Below are 27,234 nucleotides of genomic sequence, written 5' to 3' on the forward strand. Positions count from 1 at the left end.
TATATATATAGCGCCTTTATGTAAAAACGACAAAGAGCGCCTTCTACGTTATTTTTTTTTTATTTTGTGGTGGAACTGCTACTGATTACAGTTGCTGTCAGAGCTTTGTTTAAAGAAATTTATGCCATACCGGTATATACATTTTAATGACGAATTCACTTCATTTTTATGAATTTTAGTAATAATAATAATAATAATTCTGGATTTATATAGCGCCTCACGTTGACACAGCCTTGAGGCGCTTAACAACAACAGAGAAGAATAAAAAATTAATTAAGTTCAAATGATTGGTTTGATGATTATCAATAAATGTTATTATTACAATGCTTTGGTAATTGGAATCATTTCAAGGACTGTCACTTTTCTATTCATCCCAAAGCCTTTTATTTTTCTTTCCCTTCTGCTTCTTGTCTTTCTTCCTTTCCCTTCAAATGTTCATGATCTTTACTTTTCTTGTCCTTTCTTATGTTTCCTCATCTTATCTTTCACATTCCTTTCTCAGATTCCTTATCTTTCCTTTCATTTTCTTTCTTATAATTAGTATCCGTCTTTCAAATTTCATTCTTATATTTCTTATCATTTCTTTTCTTTTCCTTTCTAATGTTTCCATGTCTATCTTTCCTTTCTTTTCTCTTCTCATGTTTCCATATCTTTCCATTTCCTTATTCATCCTTAGTTTATCTTTCCTTTCCTTTTACTTTCTTATATTTCTTATCTTTCTTTCCATTTACCTTCTTATGATTCCAAATTCATTGCTTTCCTTTTCTTTCTTATGTTCCTTATCATTCTTACTGTTATCTTTCCTTATCTTTCTTTCCTTTTCCTTTCTTATGATTCCATATCGTTTCTTTCCTTTTCCTTTCTTATGTTTAACTTACCTTTCATTCAAACAAAACAAAACAAGAAAGAACAATGAATTAGCAGAAGGAATTTAGAGGCAACTTTCAAAACTTTCAGTGAAGAGATGTGTTTTTAGCAGTGATTTGAATGTGAGAACGGAATCAGAATTTTTAATGTGTTCTGGGAGGGCATTCCGCAAAGTGGCTGCGATGGAAGAAAAGGCTCGGGAGCCATATGTAGTGGTTTTAGTTTTCTTGACTTTAAGAAGATTTAGTGTGGATGAACGGAGAGAGCGTGTAGGGATGTACTGATCAAGAAGTTCGGTCACATACTCTGGAGCAAGATTGTTCTGAGATTTGTAAGTTAAGAGAAGAACTTTATATATGATCCGCTTTTCGATGGGGAGCCAGTGAAGCTGATGTAGAACTGGGGTTATATGGTCACGGCGCTTTTTCAAAGTAACTAGACGGGCGGCAGAATTTTGAATGAGCTGCAATTTGCAGATTTCAGACTTTGGTAGTCCAATAAGGAGGCTATTACAATAATCCAGCCTTGAAGGTATAAAGGCGTGAACTAGACGGAGGGTGGTCGGATTGTCCAAAAATTTCCTAATCTTTCCAATTTTGCGGATTGCAACATGGGAAGACCGACACACAGTGTTGATGTTGGATTTCATTTGCAGAGTTGAATCAAAAGTAACACCAAGATTACGAACTTCAGATTTTGGTTCAACTAAGAAATCATACGGCTGTAAAGACATCGGTACAGGTGCACGGTAGCAGGAGCTAAGATGGATTAATTCTGTTTTTTGGACATTTAAGCGAAACTTGTTTTTAGATGACCAGCTCTTGATGTCACCCACACAAGCATTAAGCTTAGTAATTGAATGAGAGAGCTCGCTAGGATTAAAATCGATATACACTTGCATGTCATCAGCATACATCATGTAGCCCAAACCATGAGATGACACAATATCTTCGAGAGGGGTAGTGTATAGAATGAACAGTAGCGGTCCAATGGCTGACCCCTGTGGAACCCCACAGGCAAGGCGATGGCAGGAAGATGAAACACCACCAACAAACATGGATTGGGTCCGGCAAAAAAGATATGAGGAAATCCACTGAATGGCTTTGCCTGTAATGCCAAAGTAGGTGGATAATCGATGAAGCAGAATAGAGTGGTCGACGGTATCAAAAGCTGAGGAATAATCCACAAGGACAAGCAAGGCATCATGTCTTTGGTCAACTGCCAGCAGCAGATCATTTTGGACACAGAGAAGTGCAGTCTCGGTGCTGTGAAACCGACGATAGGCAGACTGCATTTTACCAAAAAGCTGATTTTCCTGTAAAAAGACTGAAGTTGTGTGCAAACAATCCTCTCAAGTATTTTTGATAAGAAGGGAATGTTAGAAATTGGCCTGTAGTTGGACAAAATGTCAGGATTTAGGTTAGGTTTTTTGAGGATAAGAGTAACATGAGCATGTTTGATATCAAAAGGAAAAACACCGGATGTGAGAGACTCATTGACTATGTGCGTAATTGAAGGTAAGAGCTTGTTACAGTGACCTTTTAGAAGAAAGGTGGGGATAGGGTCAAGCTCACATGATTTACTTCGTGAAGACTTAATGATATGGTAAACATCTTCAGAGGTTACTGAGTCCCACTCACTAAGGTTAGAAACAGGTTGCTCAGTAGGAAAAACCAGTGAAGAGAAATTAATTTCCTGTTCCAGCTGTTTTTGGATATCAGTAATTTTATCATGAAAAAATTCAGCAAAACGTTCAACACGGTCACTCAAGTTACCACACAGAGACAAAATAGGTATAGAGCGTGATGAAGCGCCAGTGAGATCATTTATGAGTTTAAACAGATTTCGTTGGTCGCAAGATTTGATAAGATTTGTATGATAATCTTTCTTGCTTTTGTCAAGGAGAGAGCTATAATCTTTGCAAGCATCATGAAACAGGACTTTATCTATGGTGAGTTTGGTTTTAAGAAACTTCCTCTCCATTTGTCGTTTGTGGCGTTTCTTGGCCCTAAGGTCGTCGTTATACCATGGGGCATGGGGACGGAGTATGATCTTATGATCAGTGACTGGCACATTTTGGTCCAAGATGTCCCTCAATACGGCATTATATTGCTGTACAAGAGATTCTAAGCCATCACAAGGTTGATTTAGCAAAGACTGTATGTCATCTGCAAACCTCTTGCTGTCAATGCCCTTGATGTTTCGCCTGTAGAGATGTGCGACAACAGAAGGAGGGCGATGGAGGTTGATGTTGGAAGTAATAACAGAATGATCGGAGGGAAGATCAGAATGTATTTTGGTTGATTTTACGAGACAACTTGACCTACGAGAAATGAGGAGGTCAAGAGTGTGACCTTTCTTGTGAGTAGGTACGGTTATGTGCTGTTGAAGGTCAGCTGCATTAGGAAGCTCAATAAAAGCAGTGGAGTCCCGGTCATCCGTCTTATCAACATGAAAATTAAAATCACCTGCAATCAAGACTTCAGAGTTGCAAAGTGAAATTGATTCCAGCAGAGATGAAAATTCCTGAGAGAAAAGGGGAACAGACAATTTGTTTTTTCGAGATGGAGGGGGGCCGGTAAATAAGTGTTAACCTCAGACTGGAGGATACAGCAGGACTTGAAACAGTCAGATCAAGGTATTCAAATGACCTATAAGAAACAATATCATGTTGGTGGACTTTGTAGTTTGATTTCAAGAAGACGGAAACACCACCGCCACGAACAGGCCGATATGCATTAAACAACTGAAAGTGTGGAAGAGACTTTTTGATATCCGCCAAAACAAAACAATCGCACTCATCACCAGTAAACCCGGTCTCTGTTATGGCCATGATGTCAACCCTTTTTTCAATAGCAAAGTCACAAAGGTCATGTGTTTTTTATCTTAACGAGCGTGAATTCCAGAGGGCAAAGTGAGATGGAACACTGGCTAACTTTAATTTTGCACACGTAATCTCAGTGAGATTATGCATTACAATTCCACGGGTAGGGTTTAGTTGTGGACAATGCCCTTGACGAATAAGTTTAGGTATGGTTTTATATACACGGCGACCGGCACGACAGCCCCTGGAACGAGATCTAAAAATCCCAAGCTCCTTTAACCTACAAACAAGTGAATGATCAATGGCTGTAAGCCTAGGCACTTTCAAAGCAACCATTAGATTCCTAGAATATATAAAACTAGAAGTGCCAGTAAGGTAGGCTGAGACGGATCTGTAGCCTAGGCCCAGAGTCCTAGGAGCCCATTGAAAGCCTTGTTAAAGTTGAACTGTCATGCTAAACAATGAATATGCAGGCAAGTAAGGGCCTAGAAAACAACTAATGAAAAACTGACAAAATTTGCTTAAAAACAGAAAACAAAGTCAACTTATCTGCAAAATAGGTAACAATCACCAGAAACACGGATCAGAAAGGCTGAAAATCTGCAAGATGAAGCAATAAAGAAGTAAAATACAAGAGTACAATCTACTCATATGCAGCATGTACACAGCGCATTTAGGGTATAATCAGCCTATATACGCAAATTGTCTTCTATAAAATTTTTATGATACATGAGAAAATATGTGAGATGTAAAAAGTGGTTGCTCATGCGTGGACTCGGGTTACTGTATAAAGTAGGTTACTATTTACCTGCTACCAGGTGGACAGTCATTCTGAATTAAAGCTGAATGTTAACTATAACACATTTAATTTGATTCCTTGCGTTCATCTCCTTAACTACTCAAAACACAAGATTGACTGCCATGCTGTTGACAATTAATTGAATTTCTGTGCTGCTTTTTGACAAGTACACATTAAATAGCTAAGCCTCTCTATCGTCACTTACTATATTTAACACTTGATTCTCATTAATCTACTGTATGATGTAATATTCTTTGTAGAATGAGTTGTGCTTCTTAATTACACCAAACAACTATATTAAATTAACGTGATGCTGGTAAACATTATTATTTAGTTAACAGAATACAATGCTTGTTTTACCTGCTACTGACTAAAATAAAAAATAGAGCAAACTGTGATCATGGTATTAAAATTTTAAATTAAAAATGGAAATTTGATGACTTTTTAAAAATATGTATTTAAGTTCTCTCTTACCATCCAGATTTCATTTTCCTTCATCAAAATCAAATTGGTTCTTTTGGTTATATATTTAAGTTTATGTTTTTGTATATATATATTTTTTGTTTAACTGTTAATATATGTTTCTTGATATTCATTTCTATATTTGTTTACAGTATGTGATCCACTAACAGTGTTGTCACTTTTAAGGCAGAATATGCAAGTGAATAAATAAAATTATATTCTGTTCATTATGTAGGTGTACCCCTTACGGCCTGCCAAATGAAATGAATATGGAAGATAGTGATTGCTCTTCGGATGACGGCAGTTTCCAGCAAGAAGACAAACTTCTTTGTTTTCTAATGCTCTTGAAAGCCACGTGAGTACTGTATGTCCTCTAACCACCTGCGGCAAATGCACTTAAATTCTAACATGATTACACGATCACACAATTAATGTAAACCTACACGTGTGCTTGTTGTTTCTAATGTAAATACTTGGCTGTCAGTACAACAGCTTCATGGATTATCAAAGGTGGCCAACTCATATAAAATATTTCTATCTTTTATCATTTTTTACCATCGTAAATTAAACATTTAAGAAATATTTGTCCTCTAACCAACTGTAAAAAAATAGGTGCCCCAACCTGGATTCGAACCCAGACTTCCTTATGCAAACGCCTTTAGCAACTAGGCCATTGAGGCTTTTGTTGGGAATTCAAATCCGATTAAAGCATCTAATTCTTCACACTATGGTCTAGTTGGTTAAGGTGTCTGCATAGACAGCAGAAGGTTCAGGGTTCGAATCCTGGTTGGGGCACCTATTTTTCGCAGTGATTCAATTGAAGGTGTACGTTTATTCTCCCATGAAATATCAGTAACACACTAAATTATTTTAGTTTATAGTGGCATGTATTTGTGCGATGAAACATATTACTTCCGCATAAAAGTTGACGGTGATTGCTAGATCTCGTTTACAAGTTTTCGTATTAGTGAAGGCTTTGGGCATACAATCTAAAGATCAAGCACCACATGCTATGCCAACACACTGATTATTAACCGTAACATTATGGAATACGCCCCAGGAGCGTATGTATGTGCTCCAGGTGTTTGATGCTATAATGAAATGCATCAGTCTTTGACATTATACAGCTAAGAAAGTACAGATTTTTTTTTTAGACTTTACTGTTAAACTATTATTTGTAAAAATGAGACCACGATATTTTAAAACCATTTTCTTTAACTGGTATCATATCACTGGTATTATATTATTGTTGTTATTATTGTTCATATTACTATTCTTAGTATATGTTATTTAATTTGTTTTATTATTTTTTGCTATATAATTGTCTACTATTATATTTATTTTTATTTTGTTATTGTTTATTAATAGTGTATTATTTTTTACTTTTTTTTGTGTTAATTTAATACTATTATTGTTAATAAATTACTACATATTGCATAACATTAAGGAAAGAATATTAATTTTTAAATAATTTGTTAAATGTTGTATATCTGTTTTGGGTATTCATTCCAGAGCCGACTACGAGGATTGGCTGCCAAATTTGTCTGGAATGCTACTACCCATACCAGTTCCAAAGGCGTAAGTTGATGAATCATAGCTCTGTGTTCTTTTTACATGCTGTTACTATCCCATTTACCAGCAAACCCTTTAAAAGGGCATTCAGGCAGGTTGGTGAACCAGGTTTTGCCAGAATCTTATCTCAATAATCCAATTAAACATCAAATGAAGAATACCTCTACTTAAGAGTCATTATCACAGCAGGCATTGTTGTTTCTCAATAAATTACCAGTATAGTATTTAAAAACCAGTGCTGGACAAATTAAAAAATCTGTTGTTCAAAAAAACTTGGCATTTTTATTACCTTAGCTAAAATTTCAGATAAAAATCATAATAGATATGCTTTTGAATTTTAAAAATCAATGACTTATGTTAGAAGTTACAACATGGTTTTTGATTTAATTGTGCTAGTCTTCTTATGAACTATTCACAACTAATGAGCTTCACTGTTAATCTTGTTACAAAATTGCCTGAAGCAGTAATTAATAGAGATAAGAAGAGATCAGCAAAACCTGGTTCAAAAATTGAAAATTTGGTAAATGGTGTGTCATATACAATTTTAATATTGATGTAACCATTTTCATTCATGCCGTGTACATTGTGTTTTTACTTTAAATTTGTACGGAACAATTTGAGGCATTTACAATAATGTACAATTGGCAATAAATTATTTATTCATCATTATTTTTTTTTGTATTGTTTGTTTTTAAATACCCAATAGCATATAAAATACTAATACAGGATAATAAAGTGGAATTTTTTTTTTTTAAGGATTGAGTTTGTGAAAAGGGTACACTAAGTTGTTATTATTATCATTACTGGTCGTAGTTTGTTGTTATCATTGTTGATTATTATTTTTAAATATGTTGCTAATGACTGTTAAATACTGAAAGACGTATAATTCAAAATGTTAACATCATACAGAAATTACTGTTTTATATATATAAATGAAAATATACGCAAGTAACAAATATAAAAAGCTATGAATTGCGAAAAACTTTATGCCGGCCACTATTTTGTTGATAACATATTAAGTAGTTTTTAACGACAGCATTTATATCTTCATAATCATTGTTCTTTGCTCAGTGCTTTTTTCATAATCAATTTTCACAATAATAATTAAGTTCAAAATTTGTTTAATTTATTTGAATAGCATTAAAATATTATATACATGGGATCAAACACAACTATAAATCCGGTTTTAAAATCTAACTGATCGTTTGTTTTTCAATAATAATCATTCAGCAATATGCTTATTTTAATAATGGCATCATAAAAACCATTCATCCGTAACAATGCATTTTGATGTTTCTACTGTCTAAATGTGAACGGTGAGCAGGTAATAGGTTACACTACAGATTGTATCTAAGGTCTGGTTGATAATCTCTAATATTGGCAGCCATCATAAAAATATGAATGAGGAAACCTATTGTTAATTTAATGTAGATGAAAATACGCCTGCATTAATTTTTAAAATTCTCAAGATCACTTTTTGAATAATTTTAAAGAATATTTCAGGTTATTTTGAGCATTTCAAAATTTTCTCGTTGTGGCAAACTATCGGATCCTGCATCACCTGAAATTTGTTGGTGACGAATTGAAATCTAGTTGTTATTATTATTGTTCATATACTATTCTTAGTATACGTTATTTTATTTGTTTTTATTATTATTTTTGCTATAAGTGTCTAACTGTTATTATAGTATTTACTCCCAGTACAATATTTTACTCCCATACGAAATGTGCTTTTTCCTTGTGATGGGGGTGGGTCCTGGCCCCTGACTGGCACCACTCATGCTCTTGTGCATGCAACACAACTCATCCAAAGATGAGACTACTAGGGAAGGTTCTTAATGTGTCGCATTACGCATTGTGTCGCACGGAACAATCCATTTGCACAGTGCACCACAACAGTCATGATGCAAAAAACTTTCCCATGGCCTGCTCTGCAGTGTACATGCTTAGAAAAGGATCAAAAGAGTCAGTGGTTGTCCAGAATATTTTTTTGTTGCGTGACTGTTTTTGGAAATAGGATGTTACTCAATGCTGAGTGGTAAGTCGTTATGTCACAGAGTCACGTTGTGTTCGTTGTAGATACCATGAAGATAAAGAACATAATAGGAAGTTCATTTTTTTCTTCTGCTCTCATGTGCCACTGTATCGCTCCGTGTAAATAGGCTTTTAGCAGCTCAGTGAAGGGTGCATATGTACTGTAGATGCAGCCCACGAATTTCACGTCGGCATGCCGACCATTTTGCCGAGCCAGAATTGCTACAGGACGGCAATTTTTTGCCGACCTAGGCCTAGATTTCTTTGCTTCAAAAACTGCTTGGAAAGTTAAAAACACGCTATAGCAGACACTAAATTTCATGTACGTCCTCAAACAAGGAAATTGGTGGTTCATAAAACAGATTTCTTTGTACAATAACTATTTTTAATAGACATGCAGTACGTACAATTTGTATACAATCGTCTTTTCTTTCTTGCCTAGTCACTTCGTAGGCTAGGCCTAGGTAGGAATGACGCTAGCCAGCCAAGGCCTACAACATCGCACAATTGAAGCCACGTGGGCCACGTAGATCGTAATGCTTATCTAAATTTATTATTTGTCTTCATTTTACAGTATTATTATCATGTTTAAAATGTTGTTTATTATCTAAAAACAACAAAATTCAACATATTGTAGGCCTAATCCTACCGTCCGTTTAAACGCAATCACGATCACATCGTGACTTCACTACTGACAAGTATTGTACATGTGTTGAAAATCCCTGATAGATCATTCTGGGCATGGGCAGTTTTGAAGCAGCATGTGATGATACGATCGTAGTTTTTTGCGAAAGTGATATTTCCCATGCCAAAGATAACGATAAAACGAACGCTAAAACGAAAATTTATTCGGCGATTTTCTTTTGTAAAAACATGCATTATACTACACTATTAAATTAATACAAGTACTACCTTTTTTTTCACCAGCAATATATTAATTTAATGGAGAAATTAACAAAATCACAATCTGTAGATGACGATGTAGGGTCGAGCGTTCGGAAAAATCGTAGTTTATACTATATAGGCCTAGGTAGTAAAAAATTGCCGAGATTGCCGACCTCGGAGAATTTAAGGTCGGCAAATTTTTGCCGACCTAATTTTTTCCTAATTTCATGGGCTGGTAGATGTGAATGCTGCTACAGATGCTCCCTCACAACATCCTAGGATAGGAAATTCATTTTTTAAAAAACTTGTTTTCAGGTGATAGTTGGGTAATATTGATAACAATTAATTAGTACCAAAGGTTCATGAAATGAACTTTTCATATTTCACAACACCTGCTTTGCGATAATTAATTGCAGACATCTAGGTTGTCTTTATAAGTGGATAAAAGTGTACAGCTGGTGTTTGTGTTAGATACTACTGTGGAATTATACATAATTTTGTTATTGCCTCATATTCTTTGTTTTCTTAATATCTGTATCGTTAAAAGGTGTTGTATCAAAAATATTTGTTGTGTTATATGTCACAAATATAACTCTCCTCCATACTAGATTTGATACCATGTTATATTAATGCATGTTGATTATAGGACTTTTTGTATTGTATCACCTTCAATTTATCGTATGTATCAACCATTCTTGGGCTCGGAGCCAGTTGGATTTTAAAGGGTGCTTTGCTGGTCAAGGCACTCTACAGAAATGCAACCACAGACCACTAAATATATAGCATTTGCACATTTATAGTATTCTCTTGGTGTTCCTTTTTTGCCTTTAGCTATAAAGCGTCCACTAACATCCAACCAGCTTAATCCCGGAAGAGTGGTTATTAGTGAATCTATTTGACCGCACGTACCTCAATTAACAACGTGCACTTGAAATTCTACCTGCTTTACCCTATATTATTATTACTCAGCTTTCTATGTCCAGTTCACAACAAACCCGAACACAGTGGACTTGTATTAAAAGACATAATATAAAACCCCAAAATTTTGTGACATATCTTGCCCGCATTCATGATTATACCTGTCTGCTTGGCAAAGGTCTGTCTGCCAAAAATAGGCAAGCAGGAATAAAGAGGGCGCACTTGCGTATAGAAAATTTATGCTGATATGGATTGCTTGACATGGTTTCCATTCAACTCCATTGTCAACTTGTGCAGGTCTTAATTGCTTTTTTTTTTTGTCATTTGCAGATCACTTAGCGACCCACGATTAACCAAGTGAGTAACAAGTTGTCATCTTAATTTTGAAAATGGGAAAAGCAAATGTCTATTTGAAAAAGCTTGTGTAAAGTGGAATTACCTGTCAAGTAATGATTATAATAATGTGTTCAGTGCATCAATGTTGCTTAAATTTTCTTTCCACTCCCAGTTTGTATATGCTTTTTTAATGTTTTGCTTTTCTCACAAAATAGTGCTTAATTATTTTTTTTTATTGATAGAAATATTGAGTACATTATGAGAAAGTTTGTGCAGGACACAAGATGTGAGGTAATTAACAAACTTCTGTTTATGACTGTTTTATTCACCTATACAAAACCAGGATTTGTGTATAAGAGTGCACAGTAGCCATCTCTAAAAACAATCAGAGTCCTAAACTTTGTTATTTAAACAAAACAAAACATAAAATGTTTTGACCAAATCCATTTAGTTCTTCAGTGACGAGGCTTTTGTCCTCTCTGGCAATAAGTCCATATGCCAGCATAAGATACTTAATTGTAATTTATTAAAATATTATGTATATCTTTTTAAAAGCTGGTTTATCATGGATAAATTTTGTGTATATTTTTTTAATCAGTTGTTTAACCAGACAAGCCGTTTGCTATCATCCCATAAATATGCATTATATACAAATGAGGATTTTAAAATAATTTACAAACACCACAAACTCTGTCCAGATTTTCAGTTTTCTGTGACAAAACTGTTGTATGCCCATATATAGTCATGATGTTCCTATATATGGTCATTATGTAATGTCATCATGACCATATTTAAGTGTCACATGTTTTTTGTTTGATAGTCAGGGCTTAACTGTGAGAATTTTATTTTTTAATTACACAGGTTCACACTGCTGTGTGTGCAGTTCGTGATGGTAAGCCAGGCTGGCTTGACCTTTACTGTCCTGGTGGACTGGCCTGCACTGATGATGGTCAGTTGTTTACAGAAATGGTGAGTTAATGACTGAATCAAGCTGAGTTAATTTATCTTCTTCAGCGATGTCAGTGCATGTGGAAGCGGCGGACTATGAACTGCTTCACAGCCAGTTGAGTGCTTATAGGATGTACATAAACATTAAAGCTTAGACTTGCCACAAGTCTCTTATTCTTTATTATTTTTCTCATTCTGGACAGTGCCACCAACGAGAAAGTTAACTTAGAGACGGAATAAGCGACTTGTAAAACACTGAAATCAGGCACTCGCGTCGACTAGTTAGGCATGACTAAATTTACCTAATAAAACAGGCCTAAAAAATATTTAGAATAGACCCTAGTAAGACTAATTTTGGCAATGGCAAAAACAATTAAGCTTAAACTAGATGGCATACCATACAAATACAACAAAACTCTAACTTTCCAATTACTAGTAGGCCTAGCCTAGACCAGTAGAGGCTTGGCGTATTTTAAGTTCTTACTTACAGAGGCCTACTTTTTTAACAATATTCTACCCTAAAGGCCTAAATCTGTGTAGCAGCTAGCGGTGAGCAAGGTTCCTAAGTATAGCCTACGGTTATCAGTCCATGTCGTTCAATTCTCAGCAGGCCAGAACTATATACTAACTGTTTTAATTCAAGTATAGGTAGCCAAAAGCGAGCTGGTTAGCTTGTTCCAGTCGAGACATCCGCATCTTCAATTTTGAAAATTTACCAAGATTGATTAATATGCATGAAGTTAGCCAATCACGTGATTTACAAAATCAGTCATGCATACGATATCCCACATCAAATTTGATGTGGGAAATCGTACGCATGAATTGTTTGCCCAGGCCCTAATTCGAAAAAAAAGAAATCGAGTATGGGACGCCAATTAAATTAGATATGGCGCGCACTAAGTGCAATAAAGAGTGAGTAACCTAAAATTAGGGCCTGGAACCCAAGCTAATTAAAGCTAGACACTCACTGCATTGTATGACAATCATATGACCATAAGCAGATGATTCCAACTCTGCTGTCTGAGCACTGGACGACCCAATGCCGTCAAATTTTATCTCTATAAAATATCATCTGGTTTTATAAAAAGTTATGGTAGAATGTAAATCTTCATAAGGAAAAAAGAAGTAGAGTTACTTTACTACAGTTTTGCTACGTAGATTTCAGAATCCTTGACACGGTCCGAATTTTGGTTTGGATCCAATGTGAGTGCAGCTTAAGTCTTCCTGAGTGCATGCTATAATATCTATGATTATACTCATAAGCAGATTCAATGGGGGTGGGGGCTCGTCTAGCCTAGGTACCCTCCCCGGGGCCCTCCAAATTAATAAAAAAGTAGGAAGTAAATTACATTCAATTTATTGGTCTAAGAGTGCCTTTTCTGTCCATCTCGAAGTGCCCTAAGGACCGTTTGAGTATAAAACAATATCTGTGCGATTTACAAGTTAATTTACCAGAGGCACTTTCTAAACCGCTCAGACACTAGCCTAATTACCTTACCTGGATTATCTGCGACAATTTTGACCACCAAATTGCTGGGTAGAATACCGTGTATGGAATGACCATGGAGCTGGAAGCGATGATAAATCAGCCTTAATTGTTTTTCCAAAATGTTTTGTCCACAGTTCAGCTTGCGAAATTCAATAGCGTTACAGCCTAGGTCTGGTTTCAGCTCTTCTTCGCCTCCTCACATGCACAATGAAATCGAATTTAGTAGCAAAGCTACGCTTTCGATTTGCAGATTTACCATTATCTAGAGAAGTAATCTTGAATAAACTAGCCTAGGTATAGATTTTAAAGCAGCGTTTATAAGTTGTTGAGCTCAAATATCGTTCGGTGTGCCACGCTGTGTGACCATGGGATAAGTTTAAATTTACTTCCAGAGTAGTTTTGTTACACAGTATTTAACGTGAGCTTAAACTTGCTGTAACAGTCGACCACCAGCTGAGTGCTCAGTGCGATTAACTGGGGAAATAAACGGAATACGGTTGATATTTTTCGCTCGAATTGGCCCATAGACAAAAAATTTCGTACTTCAAATGTTCAGACCTAAATATATTATATGGCTGAATTGGTCTAGACCCCTCATCTATAAAATTGACTTTTTCTCTTACAAATTCCTGGATCTGACATTGATACTGACCACATAATAATAATAATAAAAATAATAATAATAATAATAATAATAATAATAATAATAATATTTATTTGGCGTTCAAGAAAAATACAATTTGTCACAAAGTAGAATAGGCAATTAGCCTGAACAAAACAATTTTGCACTCTTTCCTCTTAATTAACACTACAAAAATACAAAATGAAATTCAGTAAGATAACATTATGGTCAGAGTCTTAGTATTTTAAAACCTTTAAAATACTAAGTATGACTTGACCAAGTTAAAGCAATCCTTCATCATGGTCAAAATTAATAGAATGCAAATGTGGCTTAAGCCATTTTGCCACAAAATGCCTCATGTTTAAATACAAATAATTCAAGCTCATACATGCCACCAAACCAAAAATATACAGGAATTTTTCATTTTAACTTAATTGAGTACAAATAGTAAAAGCAGGTGGCTATTTCAATGCATTCACAAATGATTTTGAATTTAAAAGCAAAGGTCATAAATAGTTGCAGATATTTGCATAAAACAGTTCATAAAATTGAAATACATAAATTGAACATAAATAACAGTTCTCCACAGATAATAAATTCTTGAATTGTGTATCCGAAGGCACTCATCAACCACTCAAGGTAACCGGAGTATTGCTAGGTTGCAGTATAAGCAATTAACATGGTGGTTACACATGGTGCAGAATGGTTGCAAATTACTAATTGAATACACATAAGAGGTCATGTTCTGCCTTCGCTCTCTCTCAAACAGATGATGAATAGTTAATGATATTCTGTTGGAACTATGATGATTACGGCTGATTTAAGTGAGCTTCCGCTAATCTTATTTTTAAGGTCCAAGGTGTCCCAATAATTATTTTTAGTCGAAGATACATGTTTACATCATTTCACAATGACAGGGGCTGAAATGAACCATAACATCAGGGTAACCCCCTACTCTTCCGAAAGATGCAATGGGTTCTTTAAAGTACACACAAGCCAGATGTATACACTGGACCTCCATTTTAAGTCCTTATCCAAGAAGACTTGGTTCTACGAACCGAACCATGGGTGAGGAGCGGCTGGAACCAGCGCCGATGTTAGTGCTGTAGCTAGCGGCGCCCTGCCTTACCGCTTGCCACTCGACTCGCCTATATATATATATATATATATATATATATACTGGTAACTATGTGTGGGCTGTGCACCCACATTATTTTTACTCAAATACCCATCAGCTGTTTTGTTTGTCTTATAGCTTTTTCCACACACAAAGTATACAGATTATTTTATAATACATTATAAGAATACAAATCAGTAGTAAAATATAGATGCAATAATAAAAAAGGTATGTGAATGGCACCAAAGTAAGTTTGAAGACAAACTTTAAGTTATAGCCGCCAATAACTGCTAACTTCATTTTTGTGAAGATGGCAAGTCAAATGACCGGACGGTTGAGATGGGCACCGTAACCTACATCTATAATATCGGCGAGGTGGATCGAGTCTTCTCGGATAAGGACTATAAACCGTAGTCCCAATGTATACAATTGACTCATGTGCACTCTAAAGAACCCACTACATCTTTCGAGATCAGTAAGGGGTTACTCCGGTGTACTGGTCCATATAGTTCCTGTTGTGAACAGATGAGATTAGGTGGTACCAGTTTAGTGGCCAGCTCATAAAAACCAAGGGAACCGTTATGGAGAAGAAAGATACTGAAAAGCGTAACAATATTCCACACTTTGAACACTCTGATCTTCATGTTATGTATGTGTGTAAAGATTTTCATGTTGAAAAGATCAGGGAAGAGGTGTAACTAGTAAGCATTTGGTACGGTATGAATGCAAGTCCGGATGGACATCAATAGATGCACACATTATGTTTTAGCGGAGATGTAGTTTTACTATAACTTATAATAGGTAAGGTATGGTATGTAAATAGGGTAGGAAGACACAAAAATCCAATAGTCCTAGCACCCATGACATGGCCAGACATCACTTTTCAAATGAGATGGCTAAATAAAATAACATAATAATGTAATTCTAAATTACAACATTCAGAATGATATTGTGAAAATGAGTTGATGATCAAAAAATTCATCTTTTCATTTTTCAGCTGGAGAGGTTAATAGCCTGCTGTTGCAGACGCAAGCGCTTTCTACAGTCTGTCAATTCTAGGATATACGAGCCGTGTCTACGTCAAGCATCAAACAAGAATCTGACTTGTTTACAGGTAAAATGCGCTATGTAATATGCAGTAAGCTATGACATTAATGAGTAATTTTGCTAAGTGGATTTCCTTTAGTAGAACGCAGTATATATACATAAACGACTACGTTTAGTTGCCCGACAGAATGTTTGTCGTGGGCCTCAACTTTAATGATGTTCACAGCATTAATTTATCAAATGTTAATGCGCACTGTGACCTGGTTTGTTAGGTCACATCCATCATACAGTAGGTGGTCCATTAATCATTTTAAACATCAGAAATCAAGACACATTATTCATGCTATTTGTAGTGCGATTTTAGTTTAAGTCAATGATTTAAACAAAATTAGTGTAGAATTTTGGGATTACTAGAATGACAGCTTCTTTCAGTGTTGCAAGTATCGTAGTGAGGACACTACATTTATGTTGGTTGATTAAATATTGACTAATTTATTCAGTTTAAAAGAAGATTTATAATTTCACATTACCGTTAAACAAACAATAAGATACAATAAAAAATTAAATACCTATCAAATGGACCACTGTAGGATAATTAGAGATTTTTTCAAAATTATAGTTGATGTTACTTCCATTTCAAAGGCCTCTTGAACATTTAACAAAAACATTAACATACTCGTACATACATACTGTACTCCAAGAAACAATCAAATGTTGAATAAATTACACCTTTCAAGGCGCATAACTAAAGTAAAATACCCATTAGGTCACACAAAACTCAACACACACTTCAGGTCTTATAACTCAACTGAAAAGCTATTAGGACTTAATAACTCAAGTTAACCCTTTAGGTCATATAACTCATCTAAACATCCATTAGGACTTAAGTCACACTATAAATTAAATGCTCTTCAATGCAAAAAAAAAAAACAATCTTTGTTGTGCTTTTCATACACAGTACCCAAGGTTTTTGTATAAAAGTATGTTTTGATGCACTTACCAACTGATTTTAATAAGGAGAAAATAAATTTCATAACAAATGTTGACCCTGGTCTAGTTTACAAAATGATTGTAATTTATCCAATGAGGTTAAAATTTCACAGACTATTAAATTATTCAAATCATACTTATGAGATTCTGTAGTTTAATATAATCACCATTTGGAAAACTACCTATTCCATATTTATTCATGAATAACAATCTATGCACATATGAAGGAAATGAAGATGAGAATCTCTTTAAAAAAAAACTGTTGATTATGATAAAAATTTTAATATTGGTTTGTTAAAACTTACTATCCTTACTATTTAATTTGTTAATTTCCGTATTAGGTTTGTGTATCAATAAATTTCCCTTGAACCTTAAACCTTGTAATCATTTTTTCTATTCAAAATTGAAGATTATTTTATTGTCTAAAAAATGGAAATTCTGTCTGGGTGTACCATTTCAATATATACAGATACAAAAACATATACTGTACAAACATAAAAAATATAACAAGAAAAGCAAAAAAAAAAGTAACCAATATAAATGTCGAAATAAGATATGGTTCATGTATATACAGTAAATAATTACAGTTAAAAAAGACAAGTGATAAACATTCATTTAAGTTGTAATATCTTATTGCAAGAGGTATGAATGAGTTGAGAAATCTTTAGGGTTGAAACAACATAAAGTTATTAAGGAAAGGTAATGGAGTGGAGTTAAAAAGCTTGGTGGTTGAGATGCTTGCCCTCCAATCCCAGGGTCCTGGGTTCAATTCCTGGCATGGCAATAGAATTTTTTGGTCTGATGACCAAAAACATCTCAACACCCTTCGTTTTAAGGCTATATAGAATACTATATAGAGCATCTTGAAGTGAGATAAAATCATGATTTTTCCATTTTTATTAGTATTTGTGCTTGCTACTGGAATTTGATGCTCTATCAACACCTGAGTTAAAACAAAAGACAATTGCAGCTCTGCAGGAATTTGATGAAGGGCGGAACATGTATGCAGAGCTGTGTGAGAAACAATCAGAGTTATTGCAACTGGTATGTGAAAATTGAGTCATGAGTCACATTCAATTAATTTTTTGATGAATGTTAAATCTACCTTGGTGAAACCATCCCACCCTTGGCACTTGGATTTCAGTATGCACTAGTTTTTGCGCCATGTTACATTGGATTACTTTTGACCAATTTTTCGAACATGGATTTCAGTATGCATCAGGTTTATATAATAATAAGATTATGAGCTTGCATGGTCAGTGTATTCTTAAACACATTTTGTAAAAATCACACTGATGTTCATGGTTTTAGCATGTACTAAAAAATATTTAACCGAATCAAGCTGTGCACATTGGGCTCAACCTGCTGCTCGGGGGAAAAGGGCTTGGTTATTTATTTTTTTAGAGCAACATTTACTTTTGAACAAAGAGAATGTGTTCACACTGGATTAAAAAAAAAATCATAGTACATAGTTGGTTTGTTAAAATAGAAAATTTCTCATACCAGGTACATGGTTGGCTTGACCAAATTTAATTCAATGCTAACATAGCTCTAGTGAAATTGCTTCTGATTTGATTTATAATTAACCACAATACCCCATTGGGTTATTTGGTAAAGATATCACTCTGTTGCGGTCATCAAAACAGCAATGAATTTCTGAATTTTTTCTCTATTCTCTTGTGTCATCATTTGTTGCCATTGTCCTCTGAGCGGACACATTGATGACAGTAACAGATGCATGTCAGATATAATGTTGATAAACAGTCAGCTGATGAAGAAACCTAATTGTATGGTGACATGCCAGTTCTAAGTTTGGTGACATAGCACTGCACCTGGTAAAGCCAGTAGACTACTGGAGTAAGCTTGTGTCAATTACTCAATATGTCTTTCCCTAAGCCACGCCCCATGGATATTGCTGGTAAAGTCATACAAAAGTCAGTGTAAAAACATGCACAGACCACTGATCTCCACTATAATAGCTGGTTTGCTCATTGGCTGGTTTTAGTGAGGCCACCGACGCCATATTGGAGGGCCTGAGTGACATATCAGTTTTGACAAGTTTCTTTTGGCATTTGTTTAAATTATTGTTAAAAATAATAAATTAAAATAAAAATAAATTTGAATTTAACGTAATGATTATTTTTCAAATCATCTAACCTTGACATGGCTTTTTGTGCAGTTTTAAAAAGCGCAAGCGAAGTTTTTTGCGTTGTTAGAATCAATGTCACTATAACAACACGACTTCGCTCACGCTTTACTAAACTGCATAAACAGTCCCGTCTAGTGGTTACATGGTTTGAAGAAAAATCCCTACGTTGAATTTAAATTTGTTATTGAAAAGTATATATTGCAAAAATCATTATTTTTAACTATATAATTTAAATAAATGCCAAAAGAAACTTGTCTAAACTGGTATGTCACTTAGGCCCTCCAACAATGTGTCGGAGGCCTCACTTTTTTCTGTACAAGGATTGGCCAATGAGCAATCCAGCTATTATAGTAGAGATCAGTGGCATATGTGTTTGTGGGATACACATGTGCTTCGAAGACATGCACATATTCCTGGCCCTGTTCTGATTGGTCAGTTGTTAAGTGTGATTGACACTCCGAAACGATCACAACCTTGTTTTTTTTTTTAGACTTTTAGACCACTGTGGTACCTCTCCAAATCTGTGTTTCACCAATCTTAAATTGGATATATTTGGACCTACATGAATCATCAATAATTTACACTGTATCCATCTTCTACCATATCCAACGTATCTATTAATCTTAGTCAAACCATTTTTGTGTTTTTTAGCGAGAACCGGGTGGACCGCATTCACTGGTGCTGCCATCAAAGTCTACGGATGCAGATCTGAAGCGAATGTTTAGTGAAGGTCCACTTGGTGACTTAGAGACATTGAATCTGGCGTTCACACATATTACCAGTGCATGCGCACAAACTCTTGTCAAGCTGCCAAATCTTAAGCATCTAAACCTCTGGTCAACTCAGGTAAAATTAATTTACTCATATTAAAGCATTTTGTATGCCCTATTTGGGCATCCGATGTGTGACAGCAGGAGTGTTGTGTGCTGTGAGCATCTTATGTGGTAGCATGGAGTGAGTGTCTTATTTGGAAGCATGTTGTATGCTTGAAGTAGTGTCTGATGTGGATTGTATGCTTATAGTGAGTGTCATGTTAAAGCATGTTGAGCTTGGAATGAGTGAGTGATGTGGAAGTGTGTCATATGCTTGCAGTGGTGTCTGATGTGGAAGCAAGTTGAAGCAAGATACTTGCAGTATCTGATGTAGAGGTGTATTGTATGCTTGCAGTGGTGTCTGATGTGGAAGCATGTTTTATGATTGCAGTATTTGATGTGGAAGTGTGTTGTATGCTTGGAGTGAGTGTCTGATGTGGAAGCATGTTGTATGATTGCAGTATCTGATGTGGAAATGTATTGCATGCTTGCAGTGGTGTCTGATGTGGAAGCATGTTGTATGCTTGCAGTGAGTATGCTTGTAGTGGTGTCTGATGTGGAAACATTTTGTATGCTTGCAGTGATTATTTGATGTAGAGGTGTATTGTGTGCTTGCAGTGGTGTCTGATGTGGAAGCATGTTGTATGCTTGCAGTGAGTATTTGATGTAGAGGTGTATTGTGTGCTTGCAGTGGTGTCTGATGTGGAAATATTTTGTATGCTTGCATTGAGAATCTAATGTGGAGTGTTTTATGCTGGACTAGTATCCGATTTGGAAAAATTTCATTTCATTACATTATATATTGGTCAAACACAAAATGGTGAGACCAGGGCCAACTAAAGTGAACTTAATCATTTTAGCACTGCTGGTTGGTCCATCCCCAATAACAGATACAAAATAAAAAATACAAAAATAGAAATATTACAAAAAACAAAGAATCCAAATGAAGATGAACCTTTTGAAGAGAAGAAGATGGGCTCTCTAGGACTGCAGCATCAACTATTGGTCTGGGAAGCTTGTCCCAAACTCGATGCAGCCGAATGGCAGCTGAGTTGTAAAACGCTTGAGTCCTAGATATCTGACTGATAACAATGAAAAAGACAATGATTTTAATCTCTTCTCTCATCAGAGCAAGTCTACTTGCTCCTCTATGGACCCCTTTAAACTGATCAAGCAAGAGTTTTGGTCCATGGAAACCAAGCAGGTTGTATGCATAGAGTAAGTGTCAGATGAGGAAGCTTGTTGTGGGCTTGGAGTGAGTGTCTGATGTAGAAGCGTCTTGTATTGTATATTTATTGTGTATTATGCAAGAAGTTATGTTTGCAAATGGGAAAATTCAAGGGTATATATACTATCATACTGTAGCTCAGGTGGCAGAGCATCCAAACGGTACTCTGAGGGTTTTGCATTCGAGTTATGGTGTGGACAAGGTTTTTTAGATTGAAATTTAATACCTTTATATACAATATACACATTTTTTGCAGGTGTCTTAAATATCTCCTTAATATTTCAGTTTGGTGACTCCGGGCTTGAAACAATCACAGAACATCTTCATCACTTAGAAAGTTTAAATTTGTGTGAAACGCAAGTGACGGATGCAGGACTCCGTTGCCTCACAGATTTGAAGCAGCTGAAACGATTGGATCTTAATAGTACACCACTGACAGCTAAAACACTGCAGATTCTCACAGTAAGATGGGTTGTTTATTTATGGTTCTGCAATGCATGGTTTGGAGATATTTACTACAATGTTGCATGTTCAATGTTGTCATGTCACATGTTTTTCGGAGTCGGTAGTATTAATAGTAAAATAGACAGTTTCACTGGATTTTTGTTGTACTACATTAATTAAAAGAACAGTATAGTACGATACAGTACATCCTGCTTCAAAACTTCGCAAAATTGAGTGTACATTATTAAAAGTATATTCTTAAAAATATAGTAGCATAGTTTTTTTTTTATATAATAAGAATTTGAAGTTGGTTGATACAGTACTGTATATTTCAAATATTGAATGACTATACCAGAGTATTTTTGTTATTATTTCTATTGTCATTGTAATCATCATCACTACTACTATTACAATTACTATTACTAATACTAGTATAAATATTATCGTCATCAACCTCATATTTATAGTAGTCCACCATCCATCACCATGAAATTAAACCACATTGACCATTTTTTTTAACAAAGATTTTTACTATTAACATCATCATCACAAAGGTTATTATCACCATCATAACAATTTATATTACCATCAAGTAATCAACATTATTATCCTCAATAACATCATAATGCTAAGTCAATAAATGCCGGTTTTCTCTGAAGAAAGTTTTCTGTATAAAAACACATTGATAATTGCATATAAAAACAAAGTAAATACTGAACATGTTTTTTGTTGTTGTTGTTGTTGTTGTTGTTGTATACCATTTTATTCAAAAAACAAATACAAGATGACCAAAAATGATATGATGAGATATTATTATGCTGAGTTAACAATAATATGCACACATGTAGGTCAAATCTACCATATTTTAAGTTATATTCGGTAGTTAAATTGATTAATGCAGTGATTAGCATTTATCACATAAGCATTGTTGATTTCAATACTGTTAGTACAATATAGCCAAGCATTTTGCACATAAACATGTAATAAAGTATTTGATAATGTAATTTGACAAAATTCATCAGACTACAAACTGCTCCATGATAAAAATAAGGTGGAACATTCGGTTTGTTAGTTCCCATACACAAGAGTTTCTTGAAAGGCATTATCATTATTATTAAATCTGAATCAAATTAGCCCAATTCAAAACACTAAAGCCTTCCATTTCTTCAATTTATTTATAATAGTGGTGTAATTCTTAAAATAGTAGGACATACAGGAAAACTCCTGTCACAATAGTGCAACCCATTTTTGTTGGGTTTTGTCCTCAAATATTTTTATACTCTAGATGCATGTATGTTTTATCACTGTATGAACTTCATTATGTAAGCATTTCATATGTAGTCTGTAGTTTGTTTGTGTTGCTCATGTTGTGTTTTCTGTTTGTTTGGTATTACAGAATTTACTCCCAAATCTTCAGTGGGTAGGGACCAGATACACAGAAGTGAATTAAAAAGCCAGTCAAGTTTTTAACAAGATTTGTATCGCTTTTTGTTTGGCATTACAGAGCTCACTGCCTGAACTTGTGTGGCTGGATGTGCGTTACACAGAAGCATATGCTGAAATGTGGAAACAATGAGGGGAAAGGAAGGGGGAAAAACAACTGACACCTGATTTATATTGAACTAGCAGACAGTACCACCTGCTACAATACTAGTGGCCATTACCGCCTTCTTAATATTGAAAAGGTGGACATTACTGCCCTCTTTATATAGTACTGGTTGGTATGACGACCTGCATAGTACTGACTCTACCACATTGCTTTACATAGAAATAGTGGACATAATTATCACCTGTTTATATAACACTTTTGGGTGCTTTATAATGGTGGACATTACAACCTGCTATATAATGATGTATATAATTACCACCTGTCTTATATAAAGATGGTGGACATTACCACCTGCTTTATATAAAAATGGTGGACATTACCACCAATGTATAATGGTGAACATTACTACCTGCTTCATATAAAATGGTGGACATTACCACCTGTTTTCTTTATATAAAATTGTGGATATTAGCACTTGTTTTCTTTATATGAAATGGTGGACATTGACACCTGGAAATCTGTACCACCTGCCTAATATCATTGTGCAAATATTAACATTTGGAAAGCAATTATTTTTTTATGAACAAAGAATTGTTATTTTTACTGATAGTTCAAAGTGCCTGTTGATTTTAAACATTTTGTTTTATGTTTTGTAGTCACTGGACATTGTCATTTTGGAATCATTGTCCATACAGTTTTTACAGCACAATTATTATCACTGTAATATTAAAGTACTGTTTTCCTTTTCTATATCGACAGTCTCTCTTTGAATGAGGGATCAGGAATTTTACATGTGCTAACGGTGTTCGAATTTGATTCAATTTCATTTTCAAAGAATGTTAATTATGATATTACTTGCTGCATGTTCTGAAGAGGAAAATGGAAGATAGAGTGTTTTTGATATTCATTGATATTTGAGGTTGAATATTCACAAGGTCTTGTGAACTTTGCTAAATACAGCATCACCAGCAACCTCAGCAATTGGGTGATTCCTCACTAATGTAAGAGGTGCACTAGCTTTACCTACCTTTAATATCTGTCAAGTTGTTGTAAAGTACCAACAATTTGTACAAAAAGTTTAAAACATTTCCGCGTTTTTGTGTTTGTAAATTTGAAATTTTCTATATAACCATCCATATGTATGTAATCTTAAATTGATTGCGATGTTTTGTTTACTTTTAAATGTAAATGTACAAGAACGTTATTGTAATAGTTAGTATTGCATAAGAGATATATCATATTGGAATGCTGATTTATTTAAAAGATAAGGAATCTTATTGAAATCAGAAGCACATATCTCACCAGCACTTTTTATATACTGGCATCACAATGTTTTATGTACAAGCTAAGATTTACTTTTAGCTGAACATTCTGCCAACTTCTACAGATATCTATAGTTATAGATTTATGTTATGCAAGTTCACTGAATGTTCTACATTCACATGTTTAGCTTCTCTGTATAATGATCGTGGATAAATTGATTTAATAGAAGGCTTAATATCTCGAGAACTTCAATTTTAAGTGGATTATCTGGTCAATTTCTAATGATCCATTTTCTGATTAGAATTAAATCTTTCACAGCTATATTGTCCTCGGAAGTAGAGTAATGTAATTAATTAATATGAGTTGAGTAACTAGAATATTTTGGAGACCCATCAGCTGCAGTGCATTGTGACACTGTGAAGTTAATTGACCACTACCAGGTGGTTCAAAATTGGTAGAAGCTACTTCAGAGAGATCTGGTTATTGAATTTCATAATGGATCTTATATTTTGGTGGATGTGATTCACTATCCACGGTCAGCTAGATACATGGAAACAATCTTACAGTAATTAAAAAAGCAAACATTCTGAATTTACTAGAGAGCTAGATTGGTTTCCAGAAGATTTTTGCATGCTTATGAGAGTGCAGTAGACCATGCTAATTGCTAATTTCTGGGGAATTTGCAACTAATATTAGACTCTAGGGACCCCTGTAGTGCATTTGTAGACAATCCCTTGCTCATTTTTAAAACATTGTATAGTAGCGTAACATCGAGGCCTTGCTCTCCTTGTTAAGGTCTCTTTGGTCTCTACTACCCTGGGGACTGGGACCGGGTAGAGAGGTGTGTGGGGCAAACCTTCCACGTTATTGAATGTTTAATAATGTGTATTGATTATTTTACTCTTTCTCCTCCTTAAAGACAACGCTCAGCTGATTTAGGGCAAAATGGAAAGTGCTTATAAATATCCTTTGACCCATTTTCATTTCATTTCATTTATTTTCCGTATACAATATAAAAAATAAAGCAGTCGGAAAAGCAATTAATACACATACAAAATGTTGGTCTTTGATTCTCCACATGGGCCGGAGAGCCATAAAATGAAATAAATTGCTCTGTCAGTGTGGCTCTAAATGCGATGTGGGGTTTTAATCAGAAAACAATAAAACACAAGAAAAAGAAGAATAAATATAAATTCAAATTACAATATAGGAAATAGAAAAGGTCTGGTGGCCCTATCTTCTGAGCCAGTAAAGAGCTCATAGCTGTCGCTCCACTGCTAATTTTACTATATGTTGCGCATAAAGTAAACAAGCAAATTTAATTGCAGGGTTTATACATTTTGTATGAGCAGTGATAGTGTTAAATCGAGATGATTTCTGTTTGGACTTTTGAGAATTTAAGTTTTTATTACTATTGCCATCGGATATTGATAGAAAAGAAATGTCTTGTTATTTCATTTATTCTCATTACACATTACTTGCCTTTTCCAACATTTTTCCTTTCTATACCTTTTGTGGTTTGCATGTTTTTAGATTAACCTGTTAAGTTCGAGAGATTTTTTTTATATACTCATGTAAATTACACAGCACATTCAAAGATATGTGTTATAATATAAAAACAAGTTATTCAGTATCTATCAGAATATCAACATCAAGCAGAAGCTTCAGGGCACGTTGGGTGTGTAAATATGTACCAACTAGAGTCAGGGAATGAGCCAGTTAGATTGCAGTCGATTTAAAAAAATTGCTATGGCAATTTTAATGACCAAATGCTCGCCACGATAGATTGCTGGTTGAAATTTAAAGTTTTGAGATTCGCAAATGTAAAGTAACAAATTTTATATTCAGTATGTTCTCATTGTCTTAAAAATGTGGACCTTTTTTAATTTTGGTGTGGTGGGTACTCGCCAGTTGCAACCCTCTGGATACGGGACTAAACTTGTTTAATGACATGTAAACTTTTCAGCTTTTTTAGTGCTTTAAGAAAAAGCATTATCCAACAGCCATACATTTTTTTTGATCAGATACTATTAGATACTGTCAGATATAGTTTGATAAAACAATGCAATGGTTATGGACAAAAACATCTTATATGAGCCATACATGTTGGAGTTATACAGCATTTTAAGTTGTAAACAAATTTCTGACATCAGCCAAGAAACATTCAATTCAGTGTGATTTATTTATTCTTTGGATCATGTTGCATAAAATGCGTCATTTGGGTTATTAATATAAATCTAGATTATATTTTAAATTTACCTCAGTTTTTAGATTTTTATGAAGGTGTGTCCATGTAGGACAAGGAGCAAGCACAGATTATCTGAGCCAGAAAGATATTAGATATTTGAAATAGTGATATGGTCACTATTTGTCAAGGAAGACCTGTAATAAAAATCCCCATTCTTATAAATTCCAATTCAAATATGCGCAGGAGAGTACATACCAGTGGAACCATTAATGGCCTCCAGTTATGATCCTGGGCTAGAATTACTTGTAGGGGTGAAAGGACCGAAGTAGAGGATTTTTTAGGGCTTATGATGTTACAAATTGTGCTTTTAAGGCCATAATTGTAAGGATTCACAAACTAATGTGTAAGTTTGACAGTAAAGAGATTCATACTTGTCCAACGAGATGTAAAGGTTTGTCCTCTTTTACCCCCACTGCTGCCCGTCACTGCTCTCTCATGTTTGTATATTTATTTGTTTTTTGTACCGTGTTAATATAATGCGGTATATTCTGTAAATAATTACGTAGCGGAATTTAAGACATGGCCAATTCATTTTTAGACAGATTGTGCCACTTTATTAAAAGTATTGTACTCAAACTTATCATAATTTATATTTTTTTATTTCTTTATTTTTTGGATTTTTGTTTGTTTT

At 34.7% G+C, this 27,234-nt stretch overlaps 1 protein-coding gene across 2 annotated transcripts in view; it reads left to right on the forward strand.

Annotated features, from left to right (window-relative positions):
* The window catches only part of LOC117121039 (C-Maf-inducing protein-like), a 65,855-nt gene extending 41,165 nt beyond the window's left edge, over positions 1 to 24,690 (forward strand). Inside the window, exons 5-14 of one of the 2 annotated variants that reach the window (XM_033266133.1) lie at positions 5,188 to 5,307; positions 6,465 to 6,530; positions 10,692 to 10,718; positions 10,940 to 10,988; positions 11,559 to 11,666; positions 15,871 to 15,987; positions 17,814 to 17,954; positions 19,711 to 19,905; positions 21,385 to 21,561; positions 22,940 to 24,690. In XM_033266133.1, the coding sequence (XP_033122024.1) occupies positions 5,188 to 5,307; positions 6,465 to 6,530; positions 10,692 to 10,718; positions 10,940 to 10,988; positions 11,559 to 11,666; positions 15,871 to 15,987; positions 17,814 to 17,954; positions 19,711 to 19,905; positions 21,385 to 21,561; positions 22,940 to 22,993 (1,054 nt within the window). In that variant the 3' untranslated portion in view covers positions 22,994 to 24,690. The remainder of the gene's footprint in view (positions 1 to 5,187; positions 5,308 to 6,464; positions 6,531 to 10,691; positions 10,719 to 10,939; positions 10,989 to 11,558; positions 11,667 to 15,870; positions 15,988 to 17,813; positions 17,955 to 19,710; positions 19,906 to 21,384; positions 21,562 to 22,939) is intronic. The other variant, XM_033266132.1, reaches the window with a different exon arrangement.
* Positions 24,691 to 27,234: the final 2,544 nt, after the last annotated feature.

The sequence above is a fragment of the Anneissia japonica genome, unplaced genomic scaffold (assembly GCF_011630105.1).
Source record: "Anneissia japonica isolate Jap-2015-1 unplaced genomic scaffold, ASM1163010v1 scaffold1035_len235748_cov162, whole genome shotgun sequence".
Lineage (NCBI taxonomy): Eukaryota > Metazoa > Echinodermata > Crinoidea > Comatulida > Comatulidae > Anneissia > Anneissia japonica.